The sequence below is a fragment of the Lipophrys pholis genome (assembly GCF_963383615.2).
Source record: "Lipophrys pholis genome assembly, chromosome: 2".
Taxonomy (NCBI): Eukaryota; Metazoa; Chordata; class Actinopteri; order Blenniiformes; family Blenniidae; genus Lipophrys; species Lipophrys pholis.
The window spans coordinates 15,556,235-15,569,409 of record NC_137636.1 but is presented as its reverse complement, the minus strand read 5'-3'; the positions used below and the strand labels follow the sequence as shown (position 1 = coordinate 15,569,409).

Genomic DNA, 13,175 nt, shown 5'->3' with positions numbered 1-13,175 from the left:
ACAAAGTCATGAGTCATACAAAAAGATGAGTCATGAAACGAATGCATTTTAGCTTGTAGAAACACGTTACAGTTTTAAGAACAAAAAAAACAAAAAAAAAACATTTCTTTTGCTGTCTTCTTACATATTTGCAAATCCAAACTGTATATGTCCTCGTTGAGTTGCCGTACCCATTGGGCGGGTAATGTGGAGACTGTTGCTAGGCAACGCTTACCTCAGCTCAACAATGGCTGAAAGACGTCTGGAGAAAAAGTCCGTCGTTTTTCAGGTATGTACAATGTTTTATTTTACGTCGAGGGGCTAAAACAACTGTTTTTCTTACTTTCGGACAGGAGCGTAGCCAATAGTCAATGTTTTAAACTCACGAAGCTGCTCTACTTTATTTACAAAACTTCCTTTGCCTAAGGGGAAAGTTAAGGGGAAAATATCTACTTAACATGTGGAACTACTGTTTTTTTTTAAATTACTATCAGTTTTCTGTATTATACTTTGATGTCATTTTAGACATGTTAGGTAACATGTAAACTTTGCCCAACAATCAATATTGAATTTTGTTCTATTGTGAAAATGCTTAAGGGGAGACATAGCAGATTATTTTTTCATACCTCAACCACTTTGGACCAGGCCCAGATCGAAAACCACCATACCTGGACTTCTCAAATCTTGACGAGATTATTATAGAAGGGCTAAACGTTCATAAAAATAAAACAAAACACGGTTTCAGATTTGTGAAACCTTAATTTTATTTGTGAACATGGAAATTAAAAAAAAGGCACATTTTACAGTGAAGAGGGTCATGAGATACATGATGAAGATCACCTTGATGACCCATAGCTCTGGCATGACCTCAATTCAGACCATCAGGAGGTAGTAGATGCTGCTATGGCACAAAAACAGCACACCTTCCAGCTGGTGAATTTTATTAGACATGCAAACAACTCACTTGACTATTTTTGCTGAAATGGTTTTGATATTTCGATATTTTTACCCACACACTGTTTGCTTTCCTGTTATTGTCTTTCTTCTTAAATAATACACCACCACAAAAGTACAATTGAGTTTAACGCATTGTATTACCAACACTAGAACTGACCTTGAGTGTCCTGTCATTCTAGGCAATGCACATGAAGGCTTTAGCAAGTTTGATCTTTCTTATACAGAAATACACAAATCACCTGGACAGAAGGAGGCTGGAAAGAGGGGACAAGCTTCCTTCCAAGCACCTTGCTATTGTAGATGTTCACACAGTGAACAAGGTCCCCGGAGTAGCTCCGCAGTGACGGGGGGCTGGAGTGCCAGGGAAGCAGCTCCTCTGTCCTGGTTCCATCTGTTGAGGCCATCCAGGAGCTACAGCTGGAAATTCAGACTGTTGGCACTCATTCCTTAAAATATATTAAAACAAAGAAACACTGAGCAGTTCACTTTGGCAGTTTGCAATACTGACACTGTCTGGCGATTGTTGTGCTATAAACTACAACATAATGTCAAACTGCACTTATCTTGCTGATGAATAGTGATTAATACTAACCTGGAATGAACCTCTGTAGATGAAGGTGGAAAGATTCCAGTCATGTCGACCCCCTGGCACAGCGGTATTTAGGGAGAATGAGTCCCTCCTTGGTGGTGGTACAGCCTATCTCTGTGTAGAGGAGCACACCAGGGTGGTCCTGAATGCATTTTGCGTGCCTCTTCTGGACTCTCCAAATGTTCTGCATCCTCTCCTGGTCCAAGAGAGCCACACCAAGAAGGTCTCTGCCCTTCACGCCCATCAGCTCATGAAGTAGCCCCTCCATCATGATGACAGTCTGTGACTCCCCTCTTGTCCGTCTCCTGCAGTGCAGAGAGACTTTTAAGGATTTAGTGATTCTATTCATTTTAATGGTTTGAAATCATTTGAAAATTCCTATCTGAATATCTGTTCTTTTGGAGCACCTTAGCTGCTGTCTGGTTGCCAGGTTTTGACATCCCCTCATGCCTCTATATACCGGTACTTGTATCAACCTTTCAGAAGGTGTCTGTCATTTTCTTGCGGTTTTCACTCAGGCACCCTCGAACAAACACACACAATCCTGATCTTCCCCAGATTGTGTAACCATTTGAATTTAACTGTGTCTTGCTTCACAAAGAGAGCAAGGCTCTGTAGCTGCATTCCTGCATATTCCTGCTGACTTTGGCTAAAGAATGTTTCTCAAGGTCATGACAGAAGAGCATACACAGCACATGGTCAGCCTGAATATCATTTTGAAAAAAGTCTGATCATTATTGGTGTCTGATTATTTTTTCAAAATTGAAGTCCTCTCTGAAGTCCATATTGTCCCATCAAAAATCTCCAACTCTCTTGAGTTGGGTCTCGACAAAGACCCAACTGTCTTAATGAGGCATTGCATCACGATGGGAGGAGCCAGCCCACAAAGCAGACAAGGTTAGAGTTTTGAGCCACTTCACCTCCTGGGAAACACAGGAAAATGTCCTTATTTTAGGACTGGGCTCAAATTAACTCTAGCAGAGATCATTTTAATTATTAAGTTTATGTTACTTAAAAATGTTTTTTATTGTGCTCCTGCTTCTCCCTCTTCTTTCTCTCCTGCGTGTCCCCTCTTCTCTCTCTTTTCACTCTCCTGCTCCTCCGTCTCCTGTCTTCTCTCTTTCCTGCCTCTCCTTCTTCTCCCTCTTCTCTGTCTTCTCTCTTTCCTGCCTCTCCTTCTTCTCTCTCTCCTCCCTCTCCTTCTTCTCTCTCTTCTCTGTCTTCTCTCTTTCCTGCCTCTCCTTCTTCTCCCTCTTCCCTGTCTTCTCTCTTTCCTGCCTCTCCTTCTTCTCTCTCTCCTCCCTCTCCTTCTTCTCTCTCTTCTCTGTCTTCTCTCTTTCCTGCCTCTCCTTCTTCTCCCTCTTCCCTGTCTTCTCTCTTTCCTGCCTCTCCTTCTTCTCTCTCTCCTCCCTCTCCTTCTTCTCTCTCTTCTCTGTCTTCTCTCTTTCCTGCCTCTCCCTCTTCTCTCTCTTCTGCGACTCTTTCTTCTCTTTTTCCTGTCTCTTTGTGGCCTCTTCACTGGCTTTCTTCTCTGCTTTTTTCATCTTGGCCTTCTCTTTATCAGTCATGGAGGCGAGCCTATCCAGTTTCACAATCCTGTCTCGAAGGATCTGGACCTCCTGATTTGCCGCGTTTTTGTCTTCCATCAATTGCGTCTCCCTAGTGGTCCAGAACTTCTCTTTCTCTTGGATCCTTTTCAGCAGCTCCTTTTTCTCCTGCTCAGATGACATGATTTTCCTTTTTAGCTGTTTATGTTCTGCTTGCATCTTGACTCTGCGGGCTGCAGCCTCCTTATGTCGGACACTCAGCTGCTTACGCAGCTTCTTGACGAGCTGATCCCCATTGGTCTTGAGGATAGTAGCCTCAGTGTCTCCTTTCTGTAGGGTCTGTTTCAGGGTTGTAACCTCTGAACTCAGCTGGCTGTGTTTCTGTTCGTACTGAACCAGCAGGACAGATTTCTTTTCAGCCTCCTCCAGCTTAGTGACCATCATCTTCATGGCATTCTTCTGTCCCTCCAGTTCCTTTTCAAGACTGGCACACTCGGCCGCTTTAAGGTTCAAAGCATTTGTGAGTCTCTTCTCTCCTGCTTTGAGGTGGCTAATTTTGGTCTCGTAGTCAGTGAGTTGCTCTTTGGTCTTGTTTACCAAAGAGCACATGACTTGCCCCATCTCTCTGAGTTCGTTGCGTCCCTCCATCTTCCTGTCAGCTTTTGCTCTTTCTGCCTCGAGTCTGATTTCCAAGGCCTGAATCTTCTGGTCCTTGTCTATCAGTTGTTTATCCTTCTTTTGGAGCATAAATTTCAACTGTCCTTGTGTGGGCTCCAGAGCTTGGCTGATCAAATCAATATTTTTTTCCAGCAGTTTCTTATCGCCTTTTTCCGAACTGCTGAAGGGCCTATAGGCCTCAAAGTATTTGTCAGTCGCGTCTTTTGGAAAAGACTCCATTTCTTATGAAAAATACTGCAATAGTGTTTGACTTTTAAATCGTACAGGTGCACTTGCAGTAATGCTGTGTGACAATCTGGAAAGATATCAACTGATGATTCCACCTTTTGGGTTTAATGACAGTTTGTCATAAAGTCCTATCAGCAGACTCTGGTTTGTGAGATTAAATTTGGTGTGTGGTTCCTGTGTGACATCATGAGATCAGAGGAATCAAAGGTGAAGCTGTCATCAGTGAACCTACGTGATCTGATGTTGTCATAGTAACGGGTACCAGGGCAACTGCAGAGTGTCTTTGGTTCTCTGTATTTTGACATTAAATAGAATCAGTTATATATACAGTAAACTTGGATTATCGTGTTTTCATTGAATTCTGTTCGATATTTCTTTCTTTCAAAAAGTATTGAGAGCTCAGAAAGAGGCACAGTCTTTGTTTCTTTCCAATAGATAAACCCAATGTTTTTCCAAACCTTCTTTATCCAGACATGTTTTAGTTTTGTGCTCAAATAGTATCAGTAAACTAGAAAATTCGAGAGGAAATTTTGTGTGCCTGCCTCTCCTTTGATCTCCTTCATGAGGTACCTCTCCTCTCCACTTTGTATGGCACACTCTTTTGCAGTTTTTGGGGAACGTTGCTAGATTTTGCTCTGGAATTTTCTAGTTATTATTATCATTATTATTAGTAGTAGCAGTAGTAGGATCAGTTCCTATAATTGTCACAATGTTGTTTTCGCTAAAAAGATGTACACGCGCTTTACTGTGGCATTCAGTGGTGTTGACCTCTGCTGTCACTAGACCTTAAATAGAAACTTGCCCCACCAAGTATTTACATATAGAAGCACCACTGCCTAGTACAGAAAACGGATAGTCAATAGAAAAGCAGTCGCTCCAGAGAACACCCTGGGATCTGCTGACCCTCTCTCTTCTTTTAACCAGGACTTTAAACATCATAATTTGGCTCAGGTTTTCCATTAAACAGTTGTTGTTTTTTTTTACCTATTTTATTACCTTTATCTTAACAAAGTTTTTACTTTATTTATTCTCCTTTTTTCTACCTGTCTTAATCACTTTGTTTTAATGTATTTTATTTCTTTGTGAAGCACTGTGAATTGCCTTGTATGTGAATGATGCTTTAGATAATAATTGTGTGTAGTTAAAGCTGTGATTTGCAATAAAAAAAATACTCACGTAGTGGAACTGAGTTGTCGTAGCTAATGGGAAAATACCCACTTGAGAACAAAGTGTTGGCGGGAAAAAACTTGCACTCTCAACCTCTATTGTCTTCATCATGTTCAGAAGAAACGTCCAGTATCTACAAGCAAAGCAGAGAAGTCCAAGAGGGTTGAATTCAGACAGCAGGCTAAATCTGCCTCTTGTCTAACAAACACACACACAGATGATCTTCTTGCCAAGGAAGAACAATATAAGTAAGAATGTTCTTGACCAATATTGATTAATTTGTGGTTATTTTCCTTGCACCAAGTTAACAGTTATGACTGATTTATTTCATTGTTCTCTTTCCATGAGGAGTCTGTATCCTTTCAGCTCTAAATGTTGTATGACAGTGTTATTGGATCATTTAATCAAACCTGGACAGGCACGATGTACATTTAAATTTTCTGACTGTCATGGTTTATTATGCATGAATGTCTGTCTTTACTTTTGTGCTATATAACACAGTGACTTGTTCATTTATTTTCATCAGACTCCTAAATGCAGAGCTAGAAGCCAAAACAGCAGATCTAGTGAGACAGGCAGACCAACTCATGGTAAGTAATTTATTCGCACGCTTCCATTAAATAATTGATAATTGTGTTTTGAGTGAATATATCAGACAGAATGGTGCTTTCAAAACAGACCATTCGAAATCACTGAAACTGCTTTGTTGTGTTTTCGGTGGCTTTTAGAGAGAACAGAATGAAGCTTTGACAAAGCCCACATCCAACTTCCTGCTCACTGACAATGACGACAAAGACCATTTAAGGTGAAAAAAAACCCCACGTCTATATCACTGCTCACTCGCTGCTCATAAGTCACCAGTGCCTGACAAAGACACTGCAATGGTCTTTCTTGTAAAATAATCTAGCAATGTATTGTTAATTAAATGTAAAAAAAAAATGCTTGAAAAATCAAATTTTCTGTCTTCCTGTTTTCACCACTAGGGTGTCAAAACCTCAACTGGAGCCAACTAGTTTGAAGGTATCAGTCCCGATCTGCATCTCAAAACCACAAAGGCATTTTGGAGAACTGACACGAGTTTGAAACATAGACTGTATTATATGAGATTGTGTTTTCATCCCTCAGGTGGTCACTAAAAAAAGGACCACAGCATCACTGCAAAATAAGTGTCCTGGACAACAAAGAAATGAGCTTTACTGTGAAACAGCGTAAGTTTTATCTGTCTGTCAAGGATTGAGTGAAATAGTTGACTTATTAGGCATCTTTAGAGGCTGCTGAAGCTTTTCATCCTGTTGTTCTGTTTGTTTTCAGAGCCTCCAAAGAGTCTGGCCTTAATGATCAGGCTCAAGATTCTTTCCTGGCGAAAACGATTCAGAGCATGGAGGAAAAGATGGGAGACACTGTCGCACCCGAAAACATTGTGGATGAATTGTGTGATGGAGACACTGTCGGAGCAGGTGAGATTGATGCCACTTTAAAAACAAGTAGGTCTCATGAAATCATTAATCACTTCATGTTTTATGCATCTTTCACAATAAGATTACTTCTTTCCACCGAATGTTTTCTATGGAGCTGATTTGTGCGGCGTCTTATTCTCTGTATTTATTATATGTTAAATGTCACATGTAACAGTAGAAAGTCTGAGTCTGGGGGAAGACTAACTGCTTAAAAACATTACCTGCAGTGTTTCTCAATTTCAGAACCTCAATTTAAGTGTAAGTGAAGCTTGCATTTTAAACGATTCATGTTTGATGAGGGTTAAATGTATATATTTTTTTGTGTGTTTGTCATTTTTCTTATTCTCTTTTAAGGCATTGCAGATGCTCAAATGCGAGTTCTAAAGGCAAAATTACGGATCATGCAGGAAGAACTGGACCAGCTGTCTTGTGAATTTTACAAAAAGGTGCTAAACTACATTAAGAGTTATTAAAGAGAGTAAGACTCTCTTTAAGACTTTATTCTTTGTCCTAAGATTGAGTTTGACCTGACCAGCCGTTGGAGTTAAAAATAAAATGATAATCATGTTTCTGCTCTTCATTGATGCACCAGATTATAAAACTGTGACGTTATCTTTGCTTCTACATCATTGTTTCTAACAAATTAGTTTGACCTTTAAGTTTCTGCTGTTGTAGGATGATGAAAACACAAAGCTGTGTGCAAAAATGAAGGAGCTGGAGGAGGATCGAGCGCGCCTGCAGAAGTCCTCAAACGTCCAGCAAATGCAGATAGAGAAGCACAGGACTTTCGCCGAGGACTCTGCCAGGAAATGTGACGGTCTTCAGCTGCAAGTGTCGCGTCTGCACAAAGTTCGTATCAGCTGGAGCCCTAACTCAGAGCATGCTTCATATTTGACGTGTAAAGACCGACAGCATGCGTCTTTATCTGATTGAATCTTTGACAACAAGCTCCTCCGTCATTCACATAATTGGCTGTGCTCTGTGTAGGAAATAGAAAATCTGAATCGAACCCATAAACAAGCTGCAGCTGCCCACGGCACTGCGGAGGTTCGCTTGAACCGAGCGCTGGAAGAGGTGGAGAAGCTGAAGACTCAACTCAACCAGATCAAACAGACCAACAAGGTAAACACACAACAGATGAATGGTTCACTTACAGCACACTTTGTAATAATGGAGGTCACAAGCTGGACACTTGGACGGATAGTAAAAGGTCATTTTTTTACTTTAATCTTTAACTGAAGGTTTATTTACATTTCATTATGTTGGCCTTTATGTTATTCAAAAGATACTCAAGCGTACTGACATTTCTCAGTTATTAATGTTTTAGATTTATTTCACAATTTCTCAGAATTAAACCAATGAACCAGTGTGTGTGTGTGTGTGTGTGTGTGTGTGTGTGTGTGTGTGTGTGTGTGTGTGTGCCTGGTTGTTAATCGGTGATTGACTGTAGCTACTTTATCACTATGATAAAATAATCTCACTAAGGTACCCTGAGATTCCGACTGATTTATAAATTGTCGGCAGGAAAGCACACAAAAACATTTGTAATCTTTATTTAAGTCCTTCAGAACTATGGTTTCGCCCGTTCATATTCAAATTGTTTCAAAGGAAAAGATCAGTGAGGAACATCAGAGTAAAGAAAACCTGCTTGCTGAAAACAAAATGCTGAAAAAGCAGAAAGGAGAACTCGTCGTGGAATTTAAGAAACAGCTCAAGCTGATCGACATTCTCAAAAGACAGAAGGTAAGCGCCTCCACATCCTCCTGGTTAAAGTGGCTGTTTAAAGTTTTTAATGAAAACCCTATAACAGTGTCTCTGTGTGTGCAGACGCACTTTGAAGCTGCTAAGTTGCTGTCCTTCACAGAAGAAGAGTTCATGAAAGCCCTGGACTGGGGACAGTCATAAACACACACATATATATATAACATTTTTCCTTTTTTTTTTTTTTTTCTTTTTTGAAAGACAAACTCTTCACATTTTCTGAATCACAGTTCAAATAAAAAACACAGTCTGCCACTTCTGGACTGACTTTAATATTCTTTTGTATTTTTGCAAATGGTCACTCAAGCCTGCAACCTATTCAGAGAGATGAAACTGCCCCCTGGTGGCAAACTGAAGGAGAAACGTTTGGCCGTTGCTGTCCCAGCCGTCCTCAGAGAAGATGTCAGAGTTTCAAACTGTCAAAGTTTTCATTTAGACCTTCATCATCATCATCATCATCATCATCATCTCCTTGGTATCTTTTCTGGAGCAAATCCTGAGAGCAGACACACCAATCATACATGTGTTATGTATCTACATATGATTTGTAAGCCAACAAAATGGTTTCTGACCCACACACTCCCTCTGACCTTCGTAAAGTGACTGAGGAGTTGTAGACGTCGCTGCTTCTCCTCCTCGATTATCTGTCTGCGCACCTTCTCCTTCTCCTGTTCAATCGCTCGTTCTTGAGCCTCCCACTCCTTCAAGAGAGGGAGCAGGATTATTTTTTTCAGAGAGTTGAAGAAAAATCGAAAAGAATCATTAAATCCGGGACAAGTGCCAAAAGATGTTAAAGTGTAAACATCTATCTGCTGCCGTTAATCTGCACAGAGACGGTGTGCTTCATACCAAGTCCATCTCACGCTGGCGCCGTCTGTCCTCCAGCAGCTTCTCCACGGCCTGCTTGTGTTCAAGTTTCTTCAGGCGTCGTTTCCGGTCGTTCATCTGCTCAACGCGGTCGTCCTCTGCAAACTTAGCCATCATGGTTTTGGTGAAGGCCTCCTCCTCCTCCTTCTCTGCCTGCCTGCGCATCTCTTTGAAAGCCAGCTGCTCCTGGATGGTTTGTTGCATCATCAGCCTCTGTCTGACTTTATTCTCCATCTCCTCCTGTTGAGCAAAACACTTTGAACTTTAACAATCATTCAGGTGCAAATGACTGTGGAAGTCAAAGTGTCACCAGGCTCAGGTCCAGGCTTCAGAGGCTCTGTGACAGACAGCAGGGACGCTTGTCCCGCTGACTTCTTGATAGTGGAAGTTTACAAATTTGGATCCAAAAGTTTTTCATAATATATATATATATTATTGATAGAACACATTTTGCATATTGAATGAAAAGGAAATGTGATGAAGATAAGTTGCTCACTGATTATTGCTCCCTGGTCCTACTTTTTAAGATAACATCAGTTTTGCTTGTAATAATATTCCAACTTCAACTGAGACGTGTTGATCAATCAGGGAAATTGTTCAATACAAGACAAAAGAGGTGCGTTCCAACTTCTTAACAGATTTCGTGACATATAATATAATATACCAGCTAATAAGAAAATGATGAGAGATCGACTGTATGAAATGCAGCTGCACGGTGGCGCAGTGGTTCGCACTCCCGCATCACAGCAACAGTGTCCGGGTTCAAATACAAGCCGGAGCCCCAACGCCGCCGTGGCCATGCACAGGACTAATCGCTACAGGAAGTGGATGGATGTATAAAATACACGTTGCGATGTATTTACAGCGGTATCCACAGCATTCTCTCTTGACGTTACGCCTGTAAAACATCATACTTGAAGAAGTAAGACAATGCGGTGACGATTCTTACGATCTCTCGCTGTCTGCTGGCCTCTATCTGTTCCTCCAAATAAAATTCCTCACGGATCCTCTCCATCTCCTCCCGCTGTTGCCTCTCTGTTTCCATCTGCTCGGCCACCTACAACACAGAAATGTGAGTTGACTTTGGTGCTTCTCATTCCAGTCATAGGTGCAGTGGCTTGCAAAAGGTATTCATACAACTTCTCCACACGTCGTCACATTACGCCCACAAATGTAATTGTATTTTATTGGGACTTAATGTGATAAGTCTCGAATACTTTTGCAAGCCGCTGTGGATTGGCTTTTAGGAAAAGGGCAAAAACATAAACTCAACCTTTTTATAGAGCTGCTCCTTTGCGTCATCTCTCTCTTTTGTCTTTGCCACTTCTTTCTCCTTTGTCAGCTCTTTCTGCTTTGCAAACTCCATGACGCGTCTGTTCTCGGCCTCCAACTTTTCTTGCTCGATGCGTCTCGCTTCGGCCTTCTGTCTTTGGAAGTCTTCAATGCTCCGCTGAGTGGCTCTGACTTTCTCCAGTTTCAGCTCTCGCTCCCTGTCAGGAAACCATGGGTTCTCTCAGAACTAATCATAATGTGCCGTGTCAGCACGTTCACCATGTTAGTCAAACACAGAATCCAGGTGTGAGTGGATTCTTATGTTTGAGACACAAACTCACACTGAAATATGGCAAGTTCTGACTTGAGTGAGTCACGACTTTAAGGTCATAGTGTATGCTTGTTATTCATGCTGACTCACTTCTGATCCTCCTCATAAACTTTCCGGACGATCTCTTCCACCATGAGCCTCTCCCTGAGGGACTCCTCGAATGCCTCTTGCCGTTTTTTCTCCCTCTCTATCATCTGCCAGTCCAGCTCCCGTTGGTACTGCGCTGCCTCCTCCTGCTGTTTCTGCTCCAGCTTCTGCTGTTCAGCTTCTGCTCGCTCCCATTCGCCCTTCATCTTGCGGGCAAATTCTGCCTCCTCATGCTAATGTCACAGAGACGCAAGAGAGAAAAATACTGTTTTCATTTCTGCACCTCAAATAGTTCAGCCGGTAGGGAAGGTCCAACGTCTGCCCCTATTATATTTAGGACGAATAGAAACTTTCAACATTTATTACGATTTAGAGAACCTACGCTAAAAGTAAAATGCAAGAAATAAAATGAACTGAACCAGCAATGCACATACCATGGTTTCCAACTTCATAACTTCCATCTCTGCAAGCTGTGCAACTACTTCTCTTTGCGTATAGACACTCTTTAGTCTTGAATCCAACTCCCGGAGCTCCACACTGTAAAGTGTAGATTGTAGAATACTTTAAAAATACCAAAGACCATAAAGAGACAAGAGCATGGAGAATAGAATATTCATTAATTCACTATATTGAGCGGAGTGAGTACCTGTTTTCTATAATGTGCTGCCTCATCTTCTCTTCTCTCTGCTTCTCGCACGCGATGCGAGCCAGCTCTTTAGCAATTCTCTCCTCTTGTTCCAACTCTCTATTCCTGTTTAATCTCACCTCCTCTGCCTGCAAGGCAAGTTTAATTCTGATTAATTGCATCGACTCACAAAAAGACATCAAAAGACATTGACGTCCCTGACAGAGAGAGACACAAAAAAGGCAAAAACAAATTGAAAATGACCACAAAAAGACAAATGACAACAGGAAAAATACACAAAACCGCAATGACAATTGAAAGCAATGACAAAATAAATGCAAAATAACAAGATGAGCGGACTGTACATTTCATTAAAAATAGCTGCAAGATTGCTGCGTCTTACATGTTTGTTGTAATCAGCCAAAATCTGAATGATGAAAACTAGAGGCTTATATGAGAACTAAAGAATGACTTAACAAGTGGTAGTTTTGAACCGTCTGTCATTGTTTGGGCTGTAAATCTTTTTGCAGATCACCAATCTATCAATCTAACTTTTTCCACCAATCAACTGAAATATGTCTGATTAATTGAAGTGCAATGTTGACCAGGTTTAATAGAAGACTAAATTGTTCATCGTTCAAGATGACTTCTGTATCAGTTAATTTATCAGGCTCTACTATGTTTGTGTCTCTGTGTTGAGAAAACAGAACTAAAATAGTATTTCGTCAGTCCGTGGAGAACAGATAAGGTCCTATATGAGTGCTTGCATCCACCTGTGTAGAAACAACGTAAAGCAACAGACCCTGAGCTGAGCGCTCTCTAGCTCCCTCTGCTGGAGCGTCTCCTGCGCGTGTCGGAGGAGTCTCTTGTCCTCAGACCGGTGCTCGTCCTTCTGTCCGGCCTGCACCTGTCTCTCTCTGTCCAGACGTCTGGTCTCCTGCTCCCGGTGCTGCTCCTGAACCTGTCGCTGTATTAACTTCTGCTCGTGGACGCGCCTCAGGTGGCCGCTCTGCGTGAGGAGCAAACACACGCGCGCGCGCACACGCACACTGGGGAATGAAACCACAGAATTGCTAGTACACGAGCTAACTGACAAACAACGACGTTTTACCATCTTCCTGCTTTTCGTTGAGTCTCGCCTCCTTCACTTAGCCCCGATTTAAGTGTCTCGCACGTCAATCTTGTTGGATTGACAGATTTGAAGTTAGTTAGACCCTGAAGAGTTTCTCACTCCTCTCGCGCGGTTGTTTGGCGTGTTGTAGTCCTGGAAACGACGCAGCGTCGTCGGCTCAGCTAATGACGTCAGATCCGCGAAAGTTAAACTAAATACTAAATGAAAAAAATTATAAAATAGAAATGGAAATAGAATTTTTTGGGATGTACATTTTTTTCCCCATGAACAAATTAAATTATATAAACATATCCATGAATGTATGAAACCTTACAAAAATACAATCCCACACACAAAATTATGTTCAGATTGATTGTAAAAGTGTAATTGCATATGCCTTGTGCCATTCACATAATTAAGTTGTTATATGAAAAAGAAAGTTACTTTTGGATGTGTCTTGTTGCTGGGAAGACACAATTAGTAGCAGGCTGCAGAACTCTGCGTCGGATAATGAACTAG

The 13,175-nt window shown here is 41.4% G+C and overlaps 2 protein-coding genes across 2 annotated transcripts in view; one reads left to right on the top strand and one right to left on the bottom strand.

Moving 5' to 3' along the window:
- Positions 1-214: 214 nt before the first annotated feature.
- tex9 (testis expressed 9) lies at positions 215-8,633 on the top strand. The gene is made up of 12 exons (XM_080458575.1): positions 215-268; positions 5,263-5,393; positions 5,672-5,735; positions 5,874-5,950; positions 6,129-6,165; positions 6,271-6,353; positions 6,457-6,602; positions 6,957-7,048; positions 7,278-7,451; positions 7,590-7,724; positions 8,211-8,345; positions 8,430-8,633. Exons 1-12 carry the CDS (start codon positions 227-229, stop codon positions 8,505-8,507), a joined length of 1,194 nt encoding a protein of 397 aa, XP_080314701.1. The 5' UTR covers positions 215-226; the 3' UTR covers positions 8,508-8,633.
- Positions 8,615-13,175, bottom strand: part of znf280d (zinc finger protein 280D) — a 21,505-nt gene continuing 16,944 nt past the window's right edge. The window contains exons 19-27 of the mRNA XM_080458061.1: positions 12,348-12,554; positions 11,567-11,694; positions 11,355-11,457; positions 10,924-11,153; positions 10,504-10,720; positions 10,180-10,287; positions 9,213-9,470; positions 8,954-9,064; positions 8,615-8,859 (exon numbers count right to left, since the gene is read on the bottom strand). Of these exons, the coding sequence (XP_080314187.1) occupies positions 8,767-8,859; positions 8,954-9,064; positions 9,213-9,470; positions 10,180-10,287; positions 10,504-10,720; positions 10,924-11,153; positions 11,355-11,457; positions 11,567-11,694; positions 12,348-12,554 (1,455 nt within the window). The 3' untranslated portion in view covers positions 8,615-8,766. The remainder of the gene's footprint in view (positions 8,860-8,953; positions 9,065-9,212; positions 9,471-10,179; positions 10,288-10,503; positions 10,721-10,923; positions 11,154-11,354; positions 11,458-11,566; positions 11,695-12,347; positions 12,555-13,175) is intronic.

Coding starts and splice junctions, on each gene's coding strand:
- tex9 (XM_080458575.1), top strand. CDS start 227: ATGGCTGAAAGACGTCTGGAGAAAAAGTCCGTCGTTTTTCAG. Junction 5,394..5,671: donor GCCAAGGAAGAACAATATAA/GTAAGAATGTTC, acceptor TATTTTCATCAG/ACTCCTAAATGCAGAGCTAG. Junction 7,452..7,589: donor AAGTGTCGCGTCTGCACAAA/GTTCGTATCAGC, acceptor TGCTCTGTGTAG/GAAATAGAAAATCTGAATCG.